This window comes from Bemisia tabaci, chromosome 9, assembly GCF_918797505.1.
Source record: "Bemisia tabaci chromosome 9, PGI_BMITA_v3".
Taxonomy (NCBI): Eukaryota; Metazoa; Arthropoda; class Insecta; order Hemiptera; family Aleyrodidae; genus Bemisia; species Bemisia tabaci.
Window position 1 is genome coordinate 17,301,071 of NC_092801.1, and position 25,986 is coordinate 17,327,056.

Sequence of the window (25,986 nt, forward strand, 5' to 3'; positions counted from 1 at the left end):
CAGTCATTATTAAAATTAAGAGTAAACTAACAGAATAATTCCAAAGATAAAAAATGTAAAATCATAGACGAATGTTATCTATTCTGCAATAAATTTTGTACTATATTGGAATATTAAACAGAGTACCTCGAGTCCCTCCCTCTGTAAACACCCCTCGAAATATTAAATGTGACGAAATAAATATAATTTGCAGTTTTACTCAAAACTTCCATGTCCGACCTCTCTAATTGACTCGATCCACTGTGTGGCGGTCGACGAAGGGTTGTGTAATGTCAAACTCCACAGGATTTGCCAAGTTACGGATCTTCGGGTGAAACTGTTGTCCGATTTACTCCACCTTCGACCATTTCGTTGTGAACGGTCATTTTTAAGTGGAAATAGAGGCCAATTATTCGTGTAAACGGCATTTCGCGTTCGTCGATGGTTCGGCTAATGTGCGCCGAAATTTTCGATTTGATTTTGGAGGCTGCCTCTCACACCAGACAATTGTTTTCTGGGAGAGAACTTTGAGAGAATGTGATCTCAATCGACGAAGAAGTAGATACTCTCTTTAAGAAAGTTGACCGATATACTGTTGTGCCAAGGAAGAACGCCGTATGACCGGTAAATGTTGCCGAATATCCTCTTAGAAAGTATTTATTTTTGAAGAAAGTTAAAAATATTTTTCCTTGCAATTTTCTGACTTTTTAGATGGAATTACCAGCGATATCCTCTGAAAAATCGGAGGAGTAACATTCAAAAATTTGCCTGAAAATTCATAATTTGTCGAAGGGAATTTGGCAACGCCTGACGGGTCACACGGCGTTCTTCCCTAGCACGGCAGTATGGTGATACCTAGAACGAGAAAGACCCGGATCTATCCTTACTATTTTAGTTGTCAAAGCATTTTTCTATATGAATGAATTGTACTCACTTTCCTTGTTTTGCGGCGATTTTAACATCGCGCTAACCAGAATCGGGGCAGCGCGGTCAAAGAATTTTCGCAGTTTGACACGCCTTCAATCCAGCGGAGCGGCAATATGCTTACACCCGTGGTCGAATAGTTATCTCATCACGCCTGCCGCGAATGAGTTCAAAATATCGATACAATTTATGTTTTATTTTTAATCAGTGTTTTTAAAAGCTGCACACAGTTTCTCTGAAATGATACCGGGAATTTTCCGAAATGATTCCTAAAAAAATGACGGACAATTTCGAGGTGATATTTTTGTCCGTTCGATTTTATTTTGTTTTCTTTGCCGGAAAAAAATCAAACACGGTCCCAGTTTCCAGTTTTTTGAATCGTAGCATTTAAGAAAATTATTTTTTCTTAAATGGATTGCATTTTGCAAAAAGGAACTAAGAGCATTCCAATGTCGCTAAGATCGTGGAACTTTCTTTACCTTGCAAGTAGGATAACTGATTATCTAAACAAGTTTTATCTCTAGTCCCAATAAACTATTAATTCAAGATGAAAGTTACCGTTGTATAAATTTTATTTGTGATTTCAGTAATTTATTGCAACCACGTAAGGTGCTAAATCCTAGCAACATTGGAATGCTCTTGGTTCCTTTTTGTGAAATGCAAGCCAATGAATGGTGAAAACAGGGCAGCTAATCCTGAATAAATTATGTATACGCCACAAAATTGAAGTGGGAATTTGTAATTTTTTATATTTCTCAAGAACCTCGCGTTTTTTTTTTAATGTTCACAGAAAGCTTAAAAATGTTGTATGAATCAACACATGTCAAAGCAAACACCAAGCACGCAACTATTCTAATTTCGCAGTAGTCATATGGTATCACGCAAAAATGAAGGCAAATCTTGGTTGCTCGCATGTCGTAAATTACCGACGTTTATGAATGCCGCAATAGTCAGGTGAAAAATGTGTCGACCGTTGTTTCTTAGTAGTGATGTAAAAGACCAACATGAGTCTTTAAATTTATTTAAAAAAACGCACACACAATATTTTGGTTTTAAGGGTGAGTTCCTCCCTCTTGAAAACCGACAATTCGAATTCGCACAAACTGTAGTCGCGATGGATTTATTTTGACATTTTACCGAAACTCAGTGTTGGAAAGAAGACAGTGATTCTTTCTGTTAAATGTCATCACGTATGATTTAATACAATTTTAGCGTAGATAAATTTTTAAAAAATAAACAAAAATTGGGTTAAATAAACATTTCATAGTATTTTAACGTGCAAAAATGCATCTAAGGCTCAGCAAGAGGTTAAATTAAACAGTCTTCGATGTCAGTAAAAGCCTTTAATAAATAACGGACGGTACACACGTGGGCGTGGAAAACATCAGGTTAAAGCAACGGTTGATAACAATAATTGGTACAGCTTTGCGCAGTTTTTTTTTAAAAAAAAAAAAAAAAAAAAAAAAAAAACATTGATCAAGTGGTAGAGCCCGTAACACAACAGACTCACAACATGTCTTGATGGTTTTAGTGAAGATCAATCACCCCAGTGGTCGAAAGTTTTTCTTCAGATACTTTCTGCTAGACGTTTTTGAACTTGTGTTGTTTTTATACCACCCTGTTAGGAAGTTTCTCAAGAAATTTTACGGGAGAATGCTACATGATTTTTTTCGCAAAAGTGATCTAACAATAAGGAGGCACTTTTCAAATCGTAACATTTGATCCACTCTCTTTACTCTTGCAATTGATAAAGTGGATTGCATTTTGCAAAAAGGAACCACTAGCATTGCAATGTTGCTAAGATTGTGCAACTTCTTTTGTCTTGGAGGAAAACCCCGATTATCCATTAATAGTTTCTATTTTACTCGCTAAAAACTGTAAATTTAAGACAAAAATTACCATCTAAATTTCATAGTTTTTCACGATTTCCGCAATTTTATTGCAAAAGATGAAGTTGCACAATCTCAGCATCATTGCAATGCTAGTGGTTCCTTTTTGCAAAATGCAATCCAAGTATTAAAAGCACAATCGAAAGCAAATGTAACATTTTCCCTGCAAATCTGTCATCATCCTCACAAAAAATTGCGAATAGAAGGACAGAAATTGAGGAAATGCGGACCGATATTTGTACTTTCATCATTATAAAATCGACTCAGTCTCCAAAAATATTGTCAGGGGTGTAAGTATTGTGATTAGGATTGAACAATATGTGGCATCGTGTGTTCTTTTCTTTGAAATCTTACTGATGTCTTAACAAGCGCTCAGTGCCACTAAGGGATTTTGCACCATGATGTGCTGTCCCCGCGAAGATAACAAACGTCTACCTCTTTAAAAAGAAACGGCCAGGCAACCTCTTCTTTATTAATATACAGAATGCTAGACCACAATATTTACTCTACGATTCTTTCACTTTTCTCCTCTCTACAGGGTTTATAGTAGTAAAATCGAGAGGGGATTAATTTTTCTCTTTTTTGAAAACGCACATTGCTCCAGCTCTATGCATGAAGTACTTTAAAAATATCCAAAAAGCTATTTAGCCATACTGCACCGACACTTAAACTTAGCTTAACTTTGTAAGGTGGGTTAATAACAATTATTTCCTCGCAACCTTCGGATGTACAACCAGTGTACAAAGGATTGATGCCTTTAGAACTGATTTAGGAAGGATTAGGTTTGACTTTCATTGACCAGTGTATCATCCTGAAAGATCTTTTCCAGGTCTTCTATCGCAGGAAAACTATTATTAATCGCAGTGACCATTAGAGACTCCCTTTTTCTGGAACAGGCTCGCATTATTGCTTTCACTATTTCTCTATCAGTTATTTTTCTGAGATCACTGATGACTGTGGTGTCACGACTGTCAACTTTTCTGAAAGTTTTATCGATCATGTCGAGGAGTTCGATTATTTTTTCATCCGTGGCAAAGTCTAATGGTGTCAGTTTCTCAATATTAGCACAATTATAAATTGCACCTTTGTGCAGTAAGGCAACAGTTGCTTTATACTGCGAGTTTTTTACGGCGCAATGTAGCGGAGTGAAACCTGTAACATTGGTTGAGTTTGGATTAGCGCCATTTTCTAATAAACAATCAATAATATCATTATAACCTTGCCACGCAGCATATAAAATAGGAGCGCCAACTACTGATTGCTTGGCATCGATGATTGCTCCTTCTGCGATTAACTCTTTGACCCGAGCACAATTATTTTCTGTCATTGCTGCAAATAAATCGTCGGTTGATTTTAGTAGACTTTTGACACCTTGATGTCCAGTAATTCCTAATGGTGTATTGCCATAAATATCAATGGCGTCGTAAATAGCTCCATTCTGTAAAAGAACTTTAACCGTTTCTTCGTGTTCATCAGAGGCTGCATTGTGTATGGGCATCCAACCCATGTAATTCTTGTAATTTACATCTGCACCTCGAGTTATCAAATAATTCACCATTTCATGCTTGCCAAACTCAGCAGCGTAGTGCAATGGTGTCTGTCCATCATAGTCCACCTCGTGGACACTCATTCCGCATTCGAGGAAAAATTCTAAAATATTTGTTCTGCCGTCTGCAGCTGCAGTGTGTATGGGTTTTGTGCCTGTAAGCGTGTTGTGATTAGCCACATTGATATCAGCACCATTTGCAACCAGAAATTTTACGAGTTCAACATTACCTCCTCGAGAAGCGTGCTCCAGCATTGTCCATCCCTCACTATCTTTACCATTTATATAAATTTCATCCTGTTTGAATAACATTTTAACGATTTCTAAGCTACCGCCAAGAACAGCTATATCTAGTGGCGTCCTGTTTTGATCATCTACGGTGCTAACTACTGCCCCATGTTCTAGTAAAATTTCAACCACTTTTACATGTCCGCCCTGTGCAGCTGCGTGTAGAGGAGTGCTGCAATTGCGCAGAGGAGTGGCAAAATTGATGTCCACCTTCGCAATTAAAATTTCAACAGTGCTGTTGTGGCCGCTGCGAAATGCGAAATGTAGTGGCGTCACAGTTGCAGAAATAATTTTAGCTTTTTTAGGAACGACCCTGACATTTACATCAGCGCCACTTTGAATTAAAGCCTCTACTACTTCCAAGTGACCAAAAAGAGCAGCTGAATGCAGCGGCACCATTCCATAGTCTGCAGTTTTATTTACGTTAGCCTTTTTGCTGAGCAAAAAATTAACTATATCGAGATATCCACATTCAGTGGCGATGTGCAACGGAGTGAAACCGCCCGAAGATTCATTGGAATCAACATTTTCTTCTCTCTCTAATAAGATCTTTACTACATCAATGTGATTGCATCTGATAGCGTAATGTAAAGCCGCTAAGCCATCCTGATTTCTAGCAAAAGCACAGGCGTCATTTATCAGTAGAACTTTGACAGCCTTTTTTGCCCATTTTTAGCGGCAACAATCAACGGAGTGTTCAGAAAGGTATCAGAAGCATCAACTTGAAGACCTCTCTCCAAGAGGTACCTTATGATACCCGAGTCGTATTTAGCTGCAACATGAAGAGGAGTCTGCCCCATTACATCCCTTAAATTTGAGTTTGACGTTTGTTCGAATGTAAACTTTAGAACGTCAAGATTTGATCCCATACAAGCGAAATGCGTTGCTGTTTGCCCTTTAATATTTCGGGCATTCATATCAGCTCCTTTTCGAAGACAGGTTCTCACCGCTTCCAAATTTCCCTCTGCCAACGCACTGAATAGATTTTCTTGAGTGGAAATGATGGCTAGCTTTTGATCATGTCTTGCTTGAACCAAGGAAGGGATATCAACTATGAATTTGCCAATTTTTTTGGTTATTCTGCTAAAATCTTCAATACCACTAAATTTCTTGGCATTTAAAAAAATCGCCATAGATGGGTCATATGATAAAAGATCAACTAAAATGTTACCATGGGCTAAGTGATCGCGAAGAAATTTTCCATTTAACAGAGGAACACAATCATCGAAAAAAAATAGATTACTCTCCCAGGGTTTCATTGAGCCACTCAAAATTGACATGATATCCAGAAGAAGCAGTTCTATAACCGGTTGCAATTTCTGTTGTTTCTTGATAGAGGTCAATATTTCAACTGTCTCCCCTCCAAGGCCATAATTTTTAAGAATGATCTGCAATTCGTGCAGCTTCAACGAGAGGGCATCCTCGCTTTTAGGCTCTGTACCTTCAGGAGTTCCTCCTTGCTCTTGTGAAGGGCGAACAGGTCCTTTTTTTAGTAGTTGTTCTCTCCATGGCTCGAGCCATTTGATATCATTAGTTTTGATTTCAGCAAAGCAAAAGAACTTGCATGCTAATATGTGTATGTCATTCAATCGTTTAACTTCCTCTTGTGTTTCTAATCCAATTCGTGATTTCACACTTTCACATATTATCATCGCACGCTGTGTAATACTCTTCAAATCACATTCTTTTACTTCAAAAGTAAACACGTTTACTCCTTTTTCAAACTGTCGAATACCCGACTGAAAGTTATGAAAATAGTTCCCTTGCATTTTATCTTCCTCCAGAGTAATCAATCCATTTATTACAGATCCAAGCGAAGCAGAATAATGGGTAATTGCAATTTCTGTTTGGATTCTGAATGGCTCCAATACTTCGTCAATTTCGCTGAAGTATAATTCTTCAATGTCATTTGGATCCGTTACAATTTTTCTTAGCTCCTCAAGCATCTCCTCTAGCTTTTTGCGTGTTTTCATTTCATAATTTTCTGATTGTAGTACTAGGCTACGTGCATTAACTTTGTTGAAGGCTTTAGCAATTTTTTGTAAATCATCCAGGCCCTTAGCCGACATGATTTTTCTCAGCAGAGATCTAGCACACTCAACTTCATTATTGAGAATGATATCAACAACCAAGCCTTCTATTAATTTCGCGTCATTCTGAATACCATTGTAAAAATTGTCATCAGCCTGTTGTTCAATTTCAGTTCTCTGCGAGAGAGAGGAAGAATGGGATAATGCATCTCGTAAATCTACGATGATTTTCTTTGTGCTCAGTGATAACGAGGATAATAAAAGTTCACTCATTGCTTTAGATAGTTTGGGCGATTCCAGAGTATTTTTGAAATGTTCACCAATGACTTGGAGAGCTCTTGTCATAGTTAGCTGACCCTCTTTTTCGTTTAAATTTGCTTCGGCTATGAAGTTCAAATGAACTCTTATTGTCTCCAGTGAGTAAATATCTCGCACTTTTTTGTAATCATCGTACAAATCCCTAAATTCGGGTTGCTCTCAATGATTTGTGCAACAATCTCATCACGTGGTGTTTTCGGAAGTATGTTAAAGTCTGTATTGTTAAAATAGCCCTCTTCAAGTACCACTTCGTTGAGTTTCTTCCCGAAAATTTCCAGGTAGTTGATTATTGATTCTTTATTCAAGGAAAGGGCTGTCAATAGATTAATTTCATGATACTTAATTTGAGAAGAAATAAAGCTCACTAAACAGAATTCAACCTCCTCCCACGGTAGTTTATTGTAAGTTGATCTCAGTTGTCGCTTAAGCACATGCATATTCTGCAGAATGAACTTCCCAGTGAGTAAAAATACATCATCCACATCTGCACGAGAGTACTCTTTTTTTAAAAATTCAATTTTTTCAATCATTAATTTAATCCGTGCAATGATATTGTTGGTATCACTTTCAGTATCTTTAACTGATAAAGAATTTTCAGACCAAAACTTGAGGTCTATTAATTTACTTTCCACAAATGTTTCAATCTCATCAGAAAGGGGCACCCTTTTCAATTTTAGCTCGTCGTAGGCCGCGGAAAGAAGTTGTTCTAGTTTTCGAGGGTTAGAGGTGAAGTTCATTCCAGGCCATTCGTGAATAAGCGTTGAAAGGACATCGATGCTATCTGATCGGATGGCATAGTAAAAAGCATTATGTTGTTCTGAATCCATATGATCTGGATGTAAGACGCTGATTTCTGAATTTTCGGGGGACAAAACACCCAAAATTTTAGACTCTCTTCGAAGCAAGTTCTCTAAGACTTCCTGGCTTTTGTACTTACAAGCTAATATAATTAAATTCGTATCAAATAAAGGATACCCTTCATCGCTAAGGAATTCTTTTTCTACAATACCTGCATCAGTCATACTTTCAATAGCGTCGAAAAATCTTACAAAGTCATTTAATTGATTTTCCATCACAGACTCTCTTACTTTTGTCAAGACATAAAAGTAAAAGCTCTTAGCTTTAGTTTTTTCACAATTATTCTTCAGCCAATGTAAAAAGGCACTGTTATCAGGGGCAACAAAATCTGACAGCATTTTTCATTTTCCTGAAAAAAATTACTTTCCTCCCCTTCAAAACTCATGACTTCAATAGATGGTTAGAGTGGCACTATTTAGATTTTTATTCCTAAGAAATGGTCTGAAATTCTCGAGCAAGAAATAGCAGTGACGTTAGCTGATTATAGATTTGTGGAAACAAATGTGCATAAATCTGGAGGTCTTGCTAAAGTGAATTTCAAGGATTTCAAAAAGGAATCGATTCCTACGCCTGCTGTCAGTCGTTCAGTTTATTATTGTGCACTATATGAGGGGTTCTCGTTATATCATAATCCCTCAGTTTTCAACCCTGGACGTAACACATCGAAATTTTAAAATCGCGTCTCCTCAAATTTACCTTTCCTAAGTTGTAAACTTCTAACCCTCACAGCTACGGGTTTGTTACGCGTTTTGGAGTTTTTCTGCCAAACTATTTATAAGACATTTTACCGTAATACAAATAACTTAGTTGTGAATGGTTAGGAGTGACGGGTCCGTTCCTTGATATCGGCCACAGTTTAAGCACCAAAGTTTTTGGAGATTTGAAATCGATCTCGGTGAATAATTATCCTGTAAAAATAGAAAATTTAAGGTTAAATCATGAAACATTGCAAAACTATTAAAATAGATGGACGTATAGAAAGTTAGAATAATACTTTAATTTTTATATCGATTCGGGTAAAATAAAGGGGAAGTTTGATGTATTAACATAACCTAAAAATTTTACATCGTAAATTAGGTACCCAATGAAATGTCTCTAAATCTTCTAAATAATTACAGGAGGCAATACTGCCGTGACAGCGGAGAGAGCAGTAAGTGTTAAATTTTCGAAACCGAGTTTCCCTCAAAATTTGTCTGATATCTTTTGGATGAAATCACTGAAATAACTAAAACAGTAAAATCCATCTTAATTTTTTACAGGCGAGACTCATGAGAAAGCCGTAATTGCGCAAAAAATGACGTTGTTTCAGGCAAGACAACAGTAAGTGACATTATTCCTCCAGAGAGCTAATGAAAACAGTGCTTTCAAGTCCAGTGCCGCCCTCTTTTGCCGATTTCCAACCTGAAAAAGGGTTTGTTGTGTGTCCAAAACGCAATCACGAAAGCATGCACAAGATAGCACTTACGGCTGTCTTGCCTAACACCAGCCTAACATGAAAATGAAAGATACCCTTTTTGTGTAGTTGAAATAAAATCGGTCGATTTTTAATCATCCAAACGACTTCTGAGAGTCTTTCAGATGATTAATGACAATCAGGCAAAGAACGGAGGCTTCTTTCAACAAAATTCTTCGGTCAGACGCTCCTGAGCCTGTTTCCTCAAAACTTCATTTTTGCGCTTACTGCTCTCTTCGCCATCACGGCAGAATAGTGTTTGTACAGAAAGTTCAGGGTTTGCTAGTTATTCATTTATAATGAATGGTCTTATTTTTGGAATGGTGGCAAAGGAAGTATAAATATCTTTTAGGTGCTTTTCACTAGCACCTTTTTTAGTATTTCGTTCATGTCTTAAGGTACTGACTTAAGAAATAATTTCTTGAATGTTCGTATATTGAGCACACACATAATGCACGATGCAGGTCCTCAAAACCGTTAAAAATTAAAGAGCTCTAGCTCTGTTTTTACTGTGTCTCGGTCAAACAACTAGTCTTAAAAAGTGAACATGACCTCACGGAAACTAAATCGCCAACTACCAGAAATCGACAAGATTCTTGAAAATCTTACATAACCAGACTGTCTAGTAGCAACTGCAATGTTTTTTTTATCGCTATGTTCAGTATCAAATCGTGTGTTTAACACAATATAGAAGTCACACCTCGGTGAACATTGTTCTAAAATCACGGATAAGTAACGCCTAGCGATTCGTAAAGGAATCAAATTCATTTGGTGTGTATCATTGAAGCTATTCTTGCAAGGAAAGAAAATTAGGTAAATAGCTGTAATAAGAAACATCAGAAAATTTTAAGAAGAAACACAAAATTATTGTAAGAGTAAACGTTCCTCTCAAAAATTCTGTAACTTTTCCCCCCTTCATTTTCCCTTTTTGTCTATCTTCTCTAGTCTAGTCTCTTTAGTTTTGGAATAAATACCTAATCGCAGTGGCGTGGCGTGAACTGCGATATATCGATTGTTATGCCATTTAAACCTACGGAAAAGAATCGATAAACAGGGTGTTTGCAACGAACACATTATGATCGATTCTTTATCATAGGTTTAAATGGTATAACAATCAATAAATCGCAATTCACGCCACGCCATGCGCCACTGCCTAATCGATAAAAAATGTTAAAACTCACGCAACACAGATACTTACAAAATTGAGGTTTGATAAATGGCATGACGTTTTCATGAAAAAAGCTCGACGAAAATACAGACCATGAAAGTAGGATAGTCCAGACTTTTTAAATTCCTATTCGTCGAATTCAGGGCTGAAATTTAGTGACAGTAATTATTAAAATTAAGAGTAAATAACAGAGAGTAATAATTCAAAAGATAAAAAATGTAAAATCATAGACAAATGTTATCTGTTCTGTTATTTTTGCACAATATTGAAGTATTAAACCTAGTCCCGAGACCGGGTACTGTGGCGATTAGGCGTCGCAGAGCGCCCAAGAGAGCCATGAAATCGGCTCTATGCATGTATGTGTGTATGTATGGAATCTTGAATCACCTCATACATTCGTTTCTCAAAGAATAATTTTCATAACTCTTCCTTATAAATCTTAAATTTACTGCACGTTCTTCCACATTAGAAATAGTTTATTAGAGGTAATATGGTAAATCTGTAACTGATTACGTAGTTCAAAACTTGTGGGTGTTTCTTGCGCCAAAATTTTTTAAAAATATCCTTCGAAGCATTGACACCGATTTTCAGTTTTGCGTTCCTAACCCCTGCCCCGGAGGTCTTTTTACCCTAGTCGGTCACTGATAGAGTAGAGAAGAACGGACATTTTGGCTCAAAATCAATTTCCCTTTGGTCCCTTTCTCCAAAAACGGTATTACATAATTTTTTTAATAATCCCATAAGTTTCATTATAGAAATTCATGTGGTCTTGGAGTAACAGCATGACACACAAACTTGCGTCACTTTTCTGTATTTCAACATTTTTGGGTGTTTTTGTGCCGATTATTTCGTTGAATATTCTTTGATTCTTCACGTGTCTCAAGTTTTAACTTCTCGCTACTTGAGTTTTCTCCCTGGACCTGTGCAAATAGTGAAGACAATTTAGGGTGATGCAATTCTTACCGCAATGAGATACATTCACTGGAAAAAAAAAAATCTCGGTGTATTTACCAAGAAAAGGGTAAAATTACCAAGATTTCAGGGTTCTATTTGATCCCAGTTTTTTCTTGGTAAAATTACCATTTATGGAATTGGTAATTTTACCGAGAAATCTCGGTAAAATTACTGAACTTTCTGGGTAATTTTACTGGACCTTGGTAAAAACGACAATATTTTTTATCGACTATGGTAGAATTACCGAGATAAAATGGCAAAGTTACCGGGAATTGATTACCAATAAAAGTGGTATACCTACCTGAGAAAAACAGTAAAAATACCGGTTTTTTAGGTAAGCTTACTAGTCTGTCTTGGTAAAATTACCAATAATCGGTAAAAAAGTGAGATGGTAAAGGTAGAAACGGACCTTGGTAAAAACGCCGAGAATTTTTTTTCAGTGTTATTTCGTTAACCATTCTTTGAGTCTTCACGTGTCTCAAGGTCGAACTTCTCGCTACTTGAGTTTTCTCCCTGGACCTTTTTAAATAGTGAAGACAATTTAGGGTGATGCAATTCTTACCGCAATGAGATACATTCTAGTCGCTGAAAAGCGGCAGGAAACACACTCGGAAGATACTAGATGGGATCTCACAGTTGTTCACAAATAGAGCTTTCGAATCTAATACTGACAGCACATGGTAAAACTTATTAAGTTGGTTTTTAAATTGGTGTAAAACTTATTAAAAATACACAGGAGCGTCGAGATATTGCAGCAGCAACAATTGATTGCGAATATCTAACAAGATGCGCCCGGTATGGGTTTATCTTAACTCTGAAGCACTCTATTTGAGTCGGCGCTAAGTTTTGTGTACATTAAGGGCGTGCGTCAAGTGCTCGCATCGTTTTCAGCTTAAAGCTGTTAAGATAAATTTCGTGTACCTCGTGCTCTTCATCTCGCTGTAGTCGGCCGATTCATGGCAACCTCTTTTTTGCGAAGTTTTACTCCCACCAAAGCAGTCGGTACACCAGCAATCCCGACTGTATAGTCTGACAGTGTGCGCATGCGCAGAGACTACACAGTTGGTAGTGGGCCAATGGTGATTGTCCATTTAGCCCGAGAATGCTGTTGATTTTACAGTAGGATTGCTCGTGTGATAGCAGCTCATGAGGCGAGTTTAAACTCGTTGTCGAGGGAGATCAAAGAGTTAAGATGGAGTGCAAACAGAGGGTAATAAAACTGTGTACCTGATCGGCCCGATTGCAGCCGCAGAAACAGAACCACTTTTAAATGGACCGAGTTTAACAGAAAGGAACCAAGCCACATCAGCTATTGCCAAGTTTAACTGTGCAATTAATTTTTTTACGAGAGAACGTTTGTTCGGATTTCTTTGAAAATTTCAAGGAATTTCCTTCGTACTATGGAAAATTTTCACTGAAATTTACACAAAAATCCGCACAACCGTTTTCATGTAAAAAATTAAACTGCCCAATTAAATTTGGCAATAGCTGAACCCAGTAGTTTCCACTTAAACACGAAATTCATCAACACCTGCAAATTCTCTATTGTGAACAAAATTGCCTGGAAAAGTGGAGGAAAAGTATTCAGAATTTTCTCAGTAAATTCGTTTTTCATTGAAGAAAACATGGCGATGCCCGAGGGCGCATACGGCGTTTATCCTCAGCACGGTAACAAGTATACGGAAAAAAAAAATTGCTGATTCAACAATTCAATTGCTAAAAACAGTGAGTGCAATGTTTCAACGCAGATTTTACAGCAAAAAAAAATGCTACTTTAACCACCCCCGTGGTTAAATTAGTTTACAATGTGGTTAAAGTAGCATTTTTTTGTTGTAAAATCTGCGTTGAAACATTGCACTCACTGTTTTTAGCAATTGAATTGTTGAATCAGCAATTTTGTTTTTCCGCGTACCACTGTCCTCTCAGCGCGCCTTTCGAGCGAGAAACAGATCAAGGAGACGACGCGCTCTGAAACAAACAGCCCTTAGTAAAGTTTCTCTCGGGGGGTGTTTTCACATCAATCATCCCAATTAATGACTCCGAGGATTATTCTGAGCAACTGCTCTTGAAAAATGACTTTCTTATACCTACATTTACTTATCCGTTCCGAGCAAACAGAAACTTTCGAACTTGTTGGCGCGCGGGGAAGGGGTTGTTCGACTCGGCGCCTAAGTTGAACTCGAGCAGTGGCATGGCGTGAATTGCGACATATCGATTGTTATGCCATTTAAACCTATGGTAAAGAATCGATTATCAAGGTGTTCGTTGCGAACACCCTGTCTATCGATCCTTTTCCATAGGTTTGAATGGCATAACAATCGATATTTCGCAATCAACGCCACACCACTGGTGCACGATGAGCACATCGGAAAGTCTGAAATACATTGCTAAATTCACAATCGGCGAAAGGAATGTTCGTTTTTTCAAGCTTCCATTTGAGCGTCATTTTAAGCATGTCCATTTCAGACTTGTCTGATGCGCTCATCGTGAGTTTTGAACCATTTTCTGTAAGAAATTACTCTTCTTTCCGCTCTAGCTGAAATTTGCAACAGCAGGCCCACCAGGAACTACAATTTCTTGCTCATTAAAAAAAGCACCAACACAAAATTTGGTTTTTGTTGCAGCTTGCTATATTATCAGCTTTACGTCAGCTTTCTCAGCTGTAAGTCAGCTCTTTATGTGTAGTATGTAAAGAAACACGAAAACACTTTTACATTGTTGATTGTTATCATACAACAAATATTTTTCTCAGCGAGGAAAACATTCGGATTGCATTTTGCAAAAAGGAAGCATTTCAGCGTTGCTATAGGATTGTGCAAGTTACATTCTTCACAAAAAATTATTGAACTCGTGCAAAAAATTAAATGTACAAAGTTTTTCTTTACACAACTTTCGTTTTGAACTCATAGTTCAATGGTTGAGATAAAACTTGTCCAGATGATCAGTTTATATTTGCAAGGTCCAAAAAAGCTGCACATTCTCAGCGATATTGAAATGATCTTGGTTCTGTTTTGCAAAGTGCAATCCATTTGGCAACCTTCGAATGATCATACAGCGTTTTTCCTCAGCACGGCAGCACTCTTCGTCGGATCTAAAAGAGACGCAATCGATCAAGGGAAAGAAACACGGGGGGTTCCAGGCGAGCTTTTTTCGTGTTCGGAAAGTTCCCCGAATAGAAACGCCCGTAAAACACGCGATACCCCACACCTGGAGCGGAAAAAGTTGCAACTCATCAGAAGTTGAGTTTTTATTCATTACAGTCGGCGCACTATTCTGCCATTGGAAGGAAAAACGCCGTATGAGCCTTCAGACGTTGCCAAGTTTTCTTCGATAAAAACTGAATTTATTAGTAAAATTTTGAATATTTTTTTTCTACAATTTTGAGCCATTTTCGCACGCAATTTAATCTAAAATATCTGAAAATTTCAAGGAAAAATATGCGTAAATGTCGTCAAAAATACTCATTCAATCACGGGAAATTTGGCAACTCTCGAATTTCCGTACAGCGTTTTTCCTTAGTGCGGCAGTATTAGTCACAAACCTGGAGCGAAACGTTTTAAAAACCGGAGCCGGGGATTTTAATTGGATCAGTCACGTGATTGCTTTCGAACGAGAGCACTAATCGAATCCGGTTGCGATAGGCTCAAATCCTTTGCTCTCCCGCCCATCAGCAGGGGTTTGCGTTAAATTAACGCCCCCTCCCCGTCGGGGGTGTTTTTTTATTTTATGTCGGGTACGTCCCTTTCAGCGCAAAAAAGGGGCAGCGCAATATAGATTGCGCATTTAAGATGTGTACAGGCAAGGTGTCTACAAGTCCGGAATTTCCGGAAAGTCCGGAAATAGTTCTGATTTTTTAAGGGCGGTCCGGAAGTACTGAAAAAGTGCGGAAATTCCGCAAGAAGGTCCGGAGTTTTTTTCTCATTTTTGTCACAATTTGAGCGAGAAATTCAAAGTTTTGAGATGTTTCGAATTTTATCAAATGAGCCGCGGAAAGTCCGGAAATAGTACTGATTTTTTAAGGGCGGTCCGGAAGTACTGAAAAAGTGCGGAAAAACCCGCAAGAAGGTCCGGAGTTTTTTTCTCATTTTTATCACAATTTGAGCGAGAAATTCATTTTTTTTTAAATTTTTCGAATTCCATCAAATGAGGGTACTGAAAAAGTACTGAATTTTTCCGTTGAGGAGGTACCTAATTTCTCGGAAATGTACTATAAAAGTACTGATTTTTGGTCAGCCTGTTTTGGTAGACACCCTGCATGTGCACAGGGTGACTCAGAGTTATACGACTATTGCCGTGATAGCAAAGAGAGCAGTAAGTGCCAAAATTTCTAAATCGAGTTTCCTTCAAAATTTTTTCAAACTCTTTTAGATGAAAACACTGAAATTCCTGCAACAGCAGAATTCATTTTAATTGTATCAAAACAAGACTTATAAGAAAGCCGTAAATGTGCAAAAGATTTCGTAGTTTTAGGTAAAACAGCAGTGAGTGACGATATTCCTCCAGAGAGCCAGTGTCAAGTAAAGTGCCGCCCTCTTCTGCAAATTTCTAACTTGAAAATGTGTTTGTTGAGTGCCCAAAACGCAACCACTAAAGCATACAGAAGAAAAGAATATCCTTTTTTCTTTAATTTTTGGCCAGCCTGTTTGCGTAGACACCCTGATTTTAATCAATTATAAATATCGATTTTACGTGAAGTAAAGTGCCTCAATCGAGAGTTAATCAAATTGAAGTATATAACAATTAAGTTCATGTTTATAATACTAATAGTATTAATATTTATTTTTTATAGATAAAATTTAATGATGCTATACTTTATATTTGAAATCTACATAATCATTGTGTTAATAATATGTTTGTCGTAGCCTATGCTAAGTAACAACATTATCATCTTGATTTGGCGTCAATATCGGTTATTTTGGTCGCGCGAATCGTGATTCACATGAAATTTTAAAGGGGAATCGTTTTCATTATCAGAATGCTTAAATTATTCGTACCTTGGTTAGTGGTTCATTTTGGTAGAAAAAATAGGAACATATTTTCAGAATTCCCATTTTTCATGAAATGACCCCAAACACCCTGAGTTGGGAATATCGCTATATCTATCTTTTATTCTATTCTGTGGCCGGCAAAACTTCCCTTTTAGCTAGACCGAAAGTTTCCAGCTCCTTCCTCCCTATCTTCATATTATTCCGTCAGCACCTGCCGGTTTTCGCGAACTCGCGGCTCTGATCCGGCCAAAGCCTCCCAAATCCTCAGGTTCGCCGAAGGCTTAACATAAGTAACGCCAAGTCGAAATCCTCCCCGATGTTACCCCCCAAAACGCCGCTAGAGCTTTCGGACGATGCCTTATTTCGTCGAATTAAACATATATTTTCGAGGGAAGGTTTGAATACTTTCCCTCGAAATTTTCAGATACTTTATATCAGATGGCGAATAAAATTCTCTATATTAGATTGGAAATTAGCCTCTCAATTTTTCCTCCGGAAACTCGTGTTTTTTTTCATGGAGATATCACCCGATAAAACATACATTTTTGAGGAATGGTTTGTCGACGGTGTAAGTCAGCAATCACGTAACTCAGTTTGCGACGTTGCAGACTGCCTGCCATACTTTATTTTTTAAACGGAAAACTATTCAACGGCAATTCTTTAAAACTGGCGTGATTTTTCTTCTCTGTTTGAAGAAAATTCTGCATAAACTTCAAGGAATGATGTCAATTTGATTTCTTTTCAAGAATAACATAGAGGCGGAGATTTTCAGACGCCGCAAACGAGTTATGTGATTGCCGACTTACACCGTCGATATGCATTCTTTCCCATGCAAATTTCAGATACTTAAAATCAAAAGGTGCACTGTGGCGACTAAAATACTCCGTATGTTTGAAAGTTATACTCGAAATTTTACCCCGGAATTTATCGGTTTGCGAAAGAAGATTTGACAGCGCACAACGGCTCATAAGGAGTTCTTCTTCAGCATGACAGTGCTCCTTCCGCGCTGAAATATATTATTCACTCCCTCGCGGTCAAAGGGATGGTGTCGAAGGGGAAAACGCACAGGGGATGGACCCATTGACCGAAATCGAACACGAAATTTTCGGCCAAAACCGCAAACTTCCACCTTTCAATCGTCGCATTTAAAAGACGTTGGTTCTTGAAAAACTTTTTCGGAAAAACTGATGAAAATTGATGAAACCACGTTCCGTAATGAAGCAGATAATTTTGTAGTATATATAGTCGTTCCTAAACTGTTGTTTTCTTTGAAAGGCCTTACACGTGGTTTACATCGAGAGTGAGGGAAGTTTAAGAAGACTCTTAGCACCGAAACACCGTGAAAGGGTAATTTTAACGAATATCGAGTAAAAATCAACAGTATAACTTTGAAGTTAGATTTTTCCAAAAATTATTACACTTATTTTATCGAGAGAAATTCGGCAACTCTGGAATGTTCATACGGCGTTCTTCCTTAGCACAGCAGTACTAGGCAACGTAATTTCTTACAAACTTCAAAGATTTTTCTCCTATGTTGGCAGAATATCCTGTATGAATCTCAATCTCTAAAGTTGACTAGTCTCTTAAAAAAATAGATTAGGAACGGAAGTTTTGAAACATCATCATTCAGATACGTGGTTTAGCCCTTTGGCCATCGATACAGGGTCCCCGAAACACAGGAACTGTCAGGTAACGATTTATTTATTCGAAGCTATATCTTCGTTGGTATACAAACCGGAGAAGTCAAAAAAATGGTTTCATAGGCTTCCTCGTTAAAACTCCTTCAATAAGCATCCCTTAAAATTCACAAAGTGATGAAACACACATCTTAATTTGCAGGGGCTGTTTAAGGAAGGACTATGAAATTAACTATGGAGACGATGCTTAAACTTTAAGAGTGTCTACGCCATGTCTGACCTCCTCCCTCCTCCCATTGTACGCCGTCCAAACGTAGAGTGTAGCTTTCCAGTCTCCACCCTACAAGACTCACCATAGATACGGCTCTAAGCTGAAAACGGATAACGTTTTTCCTCTCAACGCTGTCCTTGCGAAGCCTAGCTGAAGTTGATCTGAGACGCAGCAGGGCGGGAAAGGGTTCGATTCCGGAGGGCCTCATAAATACGGGGCCTCTCGAATTTTACTTATTCAAATGTCGGTGAAAACGTACCCACTTTTCCGCTTTTTCGCCGACGTTCCGGAGAAGTTGGAAAGCTGTTGCCTGAGGCATGCGGAAAAGCTTAGCTCCGGGCTCCGGTTTGTCTTTTGCACGGGATCTCGCTCTTTATTCAATTGTGACTCTCTGTCCACGGAACCAAAGTTTGTAGGGGTGCGATTTTGCTGAGACTAGGGGGCTGCACCCCCACCAACACCAACTCGGAAATTTTTAAACGCTTAATTCTCTGTCATCAAACATGGTGTATCGCTTTCAACTAGGTGCTTTACAAAGTCTCTGAATACTTGTCTTTTGACACCAAAAAGGTTTTTCTTAAACTAACTTCTTCGCCCGCTGCGCAGTTTTAGATGTTTCCTGAACAATTTTTTTTTCCGAGTTGGTGTGTTTTCGAACTCGCTGATTCAATTCCGCGTCATGAATTAGGTATTTAATTTTTAACATTTTTCGGCCAAGATCTCATTCTCGTTGATGGTCAAAATCTTGTACCAAACGACTTTGAAAGTTCAGTGTGTTATTGGCTGGTAAAAACACCATGTAAAAATTTGTCGTTTAAAAGTAAGATCAACGAACTAAACTATAATTTACCTTGTGTTTCAGGTCAGAGGAAACGCCACACTTTGTACTCTTTTGTTTGAGAGTGCGGTTGCAATTGCATGAAAAAAGGTAATAATTTTATTCGTTGATTTCCCCTCATATAGTTCTGCCACTTAAATTAAAACTCAAACTGTGATATAGAGAATTTCGAGCTCATAAAGTCATTTAATACAATGATGCTGAATAGTTTCAGTCATTCAATCCACGAAGAAGAACAAATTCACCGGACCAATTCTCCCTTTTACACAGTCCTTTTCGCAGTGCTTGAGTCTGAACGCAGAGCTTTGTGACCAACACGAGCTAGCTATTTTGCCTACGTGCGGTCAACTACTCGCTTCTTGTACTCGTATTTTCAGCCCTATCGTATGCTTCAGAGTAAACAGTTTTACTGCAGTATCGTGTTCCATGGATCAGAAAAAAACTTTTAAACTTTTACATTTTTTCCGCGAAAGCTCTAAATTGGAGCTTCACTCCTCTAGAAGAAGCACTTCTTCTTATTGCTCTTCTGAAATTCGTTAAAAACCTACTTAGTCTCACGCCCACACTGGGAAAAAAAAAACACATTGGATCTAAAGTCCAGACTCTTAAAAACATCGACAAGAAAAAATATTGTTGATTCAATCAGGTTTAAGCTTAAATTAAGAACCAAGCCTCTTAATTGGAGCGGATTTCCTTTTGATTTAAGCTTGAATCTGATTGAATCAAGAGTCCTTTTTCTTGTTAATGTTTTCAAGAGTCTGGACTCAAGATCCAATGTGTTTTTTTTTCCAGTGCACGTATTTGAAAATTTGAAAAGAGGACACTAATCGAGAAATTCATGAAAATTAAAAGTTCCGCATCGGAAAATTTGACTATGTAACGTAAAGAAACGTAATCGGGCCTCATTTTTGTACTTTTCTCCTGAATTCTGGCGACACCATTAGAGCAACAGAGAGCGGAGCATAGCGAATGCACGTCTCGCGCCTCCGCGCCTTCAATTTTGCAGATATGCACCACAGACATCCGTCAAGTACGAATAGTTGTATCTCTGCGCCGTCGTTAACGCGCATCCTTTCCCTGTTGTGCTGGTGCCGTTTGTCTCGTTTGTAGAGGGTGCTTGGAGGGCTACGTGAGCATGCCCATGTAAAATGAAGAAATCAATTCGTACTCTAATACCTCAAATTAGAATTTGTTTGTTTGAATATGAAAAATATATAAATCATTGTTACGTCGATTGATCCTTCAACAAGCACCGCACCTGTGAGGTTCCAATCGCAAGATTACGAATCAGCCATACATTTATCTCTCATGATCATTTAATATCGCGAAATTTTCGGTTCCAATTTGCTCTTAGGTCAATATTTTCTCCGGCTGTATTGCCCAAAAACTTACGCTACACGCTTCAAAATTCAAAATTACTCCCCTGCTCCGAACATCTCACTGGGAAAAAAAAAAAAAAACACATTGGATCTAGAGTCCAGACTCTTAAAAACATCGACAAGAAAAAATACTCTTGATTCAATCGGATTTTTTAAATCAAGAACCAAGCCTCTTAATTCGAGCGGATTTCCTTTTGATTTAAGCAAAAATCTGATTGAATCAAGAGTATTTTTTCTTGTCAATGTTTTCAAGAGTCTGGACTCTAGATCCAATGTGTTTTTTTTTTTCCAGTGCTCGAATTCGATCTTAAAGTCGTAAGCATTAAGAAGTACATCACATTTGGACGTATCTATGCTAAAAAGAACTATGTGATAGGGTTTGCGTGTAACATAGCTCCCTTGAGCATAATTACGTCCATTTTTAGAGCAAAAATAGATGAGTGCGTATTTTATACCATTTTAGTTCTGTGGCATTGTCATGTAGCATTAAATCAGTAGAAATTTGACAACGTTTCGATGATCGCACGGCGTTCTTCCTGAAGACGGCGCCCGGTGTCTGGCGTCTACTCTGCCATGCAAAGGAAGAGCGCCGTATGAACATCACAAGAGTTGCCAAATCTCCTTCGATAAAATGTTTCTTTTTGAGGATTATTACGAATATTTTTCCTTGTAATCTTCAGACACTTTAGATCAAATTACCAACCAAATCATCTGAAAAATTGACAAAAAAGTATCCAAAAATTTTCCTGAAAAGTCATGATTCATCAGAGGAAATTTGGCAACGCCTGAAGGCTCATACTGCGTTTTTCCTTAGCACGGCAGTACTCTCCAGTGGCGTGGCGTGCTTTGCGATATATCGATTGCTCTGCCATTTAAACCTATGGAAAAGTATCGTTAAACAGGGTGTTCGCAACGAACACCTTAATAATCGATTCTTTACCATAGGTTTAAATGGCAGAAGAATCGATACACCGCAATTCACGCCACGCTACTGCACACTGCACAACAGTACTCTCCCCGATCCCGTCTGAGCCTGTAATCGGCTTAACCTACTTCCCGTCATCCTCCACCCTCAACATCCCCTCGCGAGGGGGAAACACCTTTCCGCGGGTGGGGGGGGGGGGTGGGGGAAAACCGGCGACTTTCCAGACGGGGGCGCGAGTTTCGAGGGCACTCGGGAGTGTGTGACGGGGTGACGCTCGTGTCAAAACCCTGCCTCAACAGGAGAGAAGTCGAGCCTACCACCGGCCTGACGTCGCACACTGGATCGAGCCGATAGGGGAGGTCGGACAAAATTTGGAAACTTTAAACGCTTGTAACTCCGTGTATACAAACATTCGAGGATGTAAAAGTGGTTCCAATGGTTTCCTCGTGAAATTTTCTTTCAAGAGCACTCCTTAAAATTTAATTTGTGACGAAATAAACGTAAAAATTTTCAGTTTCAGTCAAAAATTTCATGTCCGACCTCTCTAATTGACCCGATCCACTGTGCGTCGAGACGTGACGTGAAGTAACGCTCTTTTGACTCGGGTCGAGGTTTCGGTTCTGAGGGAGGGGTAATCCCTTCGAGAGGAATTTTTCACTACAGGTGGTGGTTTTCAGTGAAGGCTGTCGGCTCACGGTGGATCGAGTCAATAGGAGAGGTCGGACACAATGGAGATGTTGCATGTGTGAGGAATTCGCGATTTGACTGTTGATTCTTCTAGAGTACCTGTTCAGGGAGAGTAGCGACAAATCTGAAACTCCGAAAGTCCATCAGGCCTTCACCGATGCCTCCGCGAATAAAGTTAGGGCCCAAAAGGGCAGCCAACCGATGAATTTCAAATGTCCAGAGCGATTTACAAATACAATTGTTACGAACCGTCGTTTAGAAAGCATGTATTTGGCTTACTTTTTGCATAAATTTTCTTATTTTTGCGGAAGAACGCTCATTTATGTACATTCTTAGCCATCTTGGTTAGAATTGAAATCTGTAGGCTGGCAGTGAAATTTTGTGTGTTAGAAGTTGCTCAGAAGGGTGGCTGCACTTTTGGGCCCTAAGCCCTCCATAAACGCTACTCTCCCTATACAGGTACTCTAGATTCTTCTGTCAAAGTTCGCGAAAACCACAATGGTGCCACTGGTTTTCTTTGAAATCATCTCCCAAGCTCAAAAAAAGCTCTCAAGTTGAGGCCAAAATGGAGGGGATATCCCACGCTATCCTCAGAGTCCACCTCTACATCAAAACAAACTCGGTGCAAAACGCGCACTGGCGCCTACAAACCCAAGGGGATACTTCAAGCATTGCGCATTGCTTGAAGTATCCCCTTGGGTTTGTAGGCGTCAGTGCGCGTTTCGAGCTGGCAGCACACCGCGCCGTGCCGCAGCGTGCCATAACCTTGCCCACAATGGAGATGTTGCATGTGTGAGGAATTCGCGATTTGACTGTTGATTCTTTTGTAAAAGTTTGCGACAAACACGATGGTGCCGCTGGTTTTCTCTGAAATCAACTCCCAAGCTCAAAAAAAGCTCTCGAGTTGAGGCCGAAATGGAGGGGACATCCCACCCTACCCTGAGAGTCCACCTCTACATCAAGACAAACCCTCCGTGCAATGATAGGGTGCAAATACATTAGCAGGGTTGCCACTTTATTTGGGGACTCCACAACTGTAAACACGGTAACCCTGCTAATGTATTTTCTCCCTATCTTTGCATGGAGAGTTTGTTTTGATGTAGAGGTGGACTCTCAGGTAGGGTGGGATATTCCCTCCATTTTGGCCTCACTTTGAGAGCTTTTTTGAGCTTGAGAGTTGTTTTCAGAGAAAACTAGTGGCACCATTGTGTTTCATAAAAATCCATGGTCAAATCGGAAATCCCTCACATGTGCAACAACTCCATTTGGAAACTTTAAACGCTTATAACTCCGTTCATATAAAAGTTTGCGGTTCTATAAAAGTGGTTTTATTGGTTTCCCCGTCAAATTTACCTCCTGAAGCATCCCTTGAAATGTATAATGTGACGGAATAAACACCAAAATTTGCAGTTTTCGTCAATAATTTCATGTCCGACCTCTCTAATTGACTCGTCCATCGTGCGGCTGTCCAGCATTTATTGGCACAGCATTGGCATTTTCTTTGTGGAAGTTGAATTTGGAACGCGTTTAGCTGGAAGGAACCAAGCCACACCAGCTGTCAGGGTGTCTGGCATCAAGATTTTCCCTATTTTTCCGATTCTATCAGGATTTGAGGTCAATCAGGATTTAATCCCGATTTCATTAGCATTTGAGGAAAAATCATCCCGATTTCATTAGCATTTAAGGAAAAATCGGTCGTAAAATCAGGATTTGAGAAAGATCGGCCGTTTGATCGGATTTTTTTATCGAGCTATTTTCGTGAAGTTACATTTCTCCGCAAAAAAATCAGGAGTTAATCAGGATTTGGAAAAATCGCGGAATCAGGATTTAGCAGTCAAACATCAGAGACAACACACGAGACAAACGGCACCAGCACAGCAGGGAAAGGATGCGTGTTAACGACGGCGCAGAGATACAACTATTCGTACTCGATGGATGTCCGTGTTGCGTCCACAAAATTGAAGGCGCGATGGCACGAGGCGTGAACTCTCTATGCTCCGCTCCATGTTGCTCCTGAAGTGTCGCCCGGATTCAGAAAAAAAGTTCAAAAATAAGGTTCGATTCCGTCTCTTCTCCTTCCTTTGGCTGCGTTGGTACTCAATCCCCCCTTTTTTTAAAATTTTTTATCGGGTTCTTGTTTTAGGGTTTATTTGTAGGTCTGTATCTAAAGGTCGTATTAACCACCCTGAACATGGGAGATTAGAATTTTCTGTAGCTATTTATCAGAAGACTTTTTAAAATACGAAACTTTGAGACTCTCAGATGGAGAATTCTCAAATTATGTCTGGCATTTTGTGAATGTCATTTTTAAGAAGAAACAACCGAGGATAAGAATATCCTTGGTTTTTAAAATGATAATTGTTAGAGAAGATCTGACCTAATTACCCATATCTACTAAAGTACATGTGTTTAAATGAGAAACTGCCGACGTGTAACGTCACATAGCGGCAGATTTTCTCACTTTAAAATATATTCTATTACAATGTCCCACATCGAAAAAAAAATTATAAAAAATACTTGGAATGCAGCTTGTTAAGTGATCTCTCTCCGTCGCAGACATTTCGAGCTTATTCTTCATTTCGGCATTAATCGACGTTTTTGGTCGATAAAGTATCATATTCAATAAACTTGTTCTTAGATATTCTGATATTAAGGTAATTCGATGGACGCTATATTTTTTGTCAGAACGGCATGCTATTTATCTCATCGCTTCGATCCATTTTTCAGAATCAGCTACTCGTCATTTTTCTCGAATTTTGAGATCGCAACTCTATTGTCAGGAGACTAAAGAATTCACTTACCAATTTTGACAAACAAATTCAACGTAATAAATGCGTGATTATTTTTGAGGAAAAATATCGCATTCGATACTGATATCGAAACTGCACTCGAATGCGATATTTTCTCTCGAACAAAATCACGCCTATATTACGTTGAATTAGTTCGTCAAAATTGGTAAGTGAATTCTTTAGTCTCCAGAAACAGAACTTCGATCTCAAACTTCGAGAAAAATGAGGAGTAGCTGAAAAAATTGAACCAATAGATGCGATATATCGCAAGTCGTTTTCGTACAAAATATGACGTTCATGGAATCACCTTCAGGTGATCCGATGGAGGCCATTTTTGTTTCAGAGCGGCGTGCGATATATTGCATCGATTTGTTCCATAATTTCAGCTACTCGTCATTTTTTTTCGAATTTTGTGATCGCACTTCTGTTGTCACGAGACTTAAGAACTCATGTACCAAATTTGACAAAGAAATTCGACGTAATGAGGGCGTGGTTTTTTAAGAGGGAAAATATCGCATTCGAGTGCAGTTTCGATATCAGTATAAAATGCGATATTTTTCCTTTAAAAAAACCATGCCTTCATTACGTTGAATTTCTTTGTCAAATTTGGTACATGAGTTCTTCAGTCTCATGACAACAGAAGTGCGATCTCAAAATTTGAAGCAAACGACAAGTAGCTGAAATTATGCTACTAATCGATGCGATATATCGCACGTCGCTTTGACACAAAAAATGGCCTCTATCAAATCACCTTAATTATTCAGGTTTGAGGTTTTGAAGACTAGGATCCCTTTTTCATGTATGGCCACATCCATCTCAAATTTTCCTTCTTCGTCTTTTTCTGACGTCACGCGGTGACGTCACACGCGCGAGGCCGGTAATCGGCGACCACGTCGCACACTGGCGGGTGGGCGGAAAAAATTCAGGAGGTGGACAAATTTTTTTCCAACCCAGAAAGTAAAAGTATCTGGATGATTTTGTAGCTTATGCTACAGACTATCAAGTTGTAGCATCAATTTTATTTATTCCTCCCTCAATGATTTTCAAACAGACCCTTGTCGGGCA

The 25,986-nt window shown here is 38.8% G+C and overlaps 3 protein-coding genes across 3 annotated transcripts in view; 1 reads left to right on the top strand and 2 right to left on the bottom strand.

Moving 5' to 3' along the window:
• LOC140223777 (uncharacterized) lies at nt 1–7,996 on the bottom strand. The gene is made up of 3 exons (XM_072304454.1): nt 7,600–7,996; nt 5,870–7,039; nt 1–5,285 (listed from the first exon to the last, which is right to left on the bottom strand). Exons 1-3 carry the CDS (start codon nt 7,994–7,996, stop codon nt 3,571–3,573), a joined length of 3,282 nt encoding a protein of 1,093 aa, XP_072160555.1. The 3' UTR covers nt 1–3,570.
• The window catches only part of LOC109035190 (uncharacterized), a 42,152-nt gene extending 29,783 nt beyond the window's left edge, over nt 1–12,369 (bottom strand). The window contains exons 1-3 of the mRNA XM_072304453.1: nt 11,970–12,369; nt 10,484–10,598; nt 8,529–8,740 (exon numbers count right to left, since the gene is read on the bottom strand). The gene's annotated coding sequence lies outside the window, so the exon portion shown is untranslated. The remainder of the gene's footprint in view (nt 1–8,528; nt 8,741–10,483; nt 10,599–11,969) is intronic.
• Nucleotides 1–25,986, top strand: part of Liprin-gamma (liprin protein kazrin) — a gene marked incomplete in the record, with an annotated part of 215,304 nt that overhangs the window by 37,640 nt on the left and 151,678 nt on the right.

Coding starts and splice junctions, on each gene's coding strand:
- LOC140223777 (XM_072304454.1), bottom strand. CDS start 7,996: ATGACTGATGCAGGTATTGTAGAAAAAGAATTCCTTAGCGATGAAGGG. Junction 7,040..7,599: donor GATTGAAACATTTGTGGAAA/GTAAATTAATAG, acceptor TGAACTTCATAG/CCGAAGCAAATTTAAACGAA. Junction 5,286..5,869: donor CTCAATGAAACCCTGGGAGA/GTAATCTATTTT, acceptor AATGGGCAAAAA/AGGCTGTCAAAGTTCTACTG.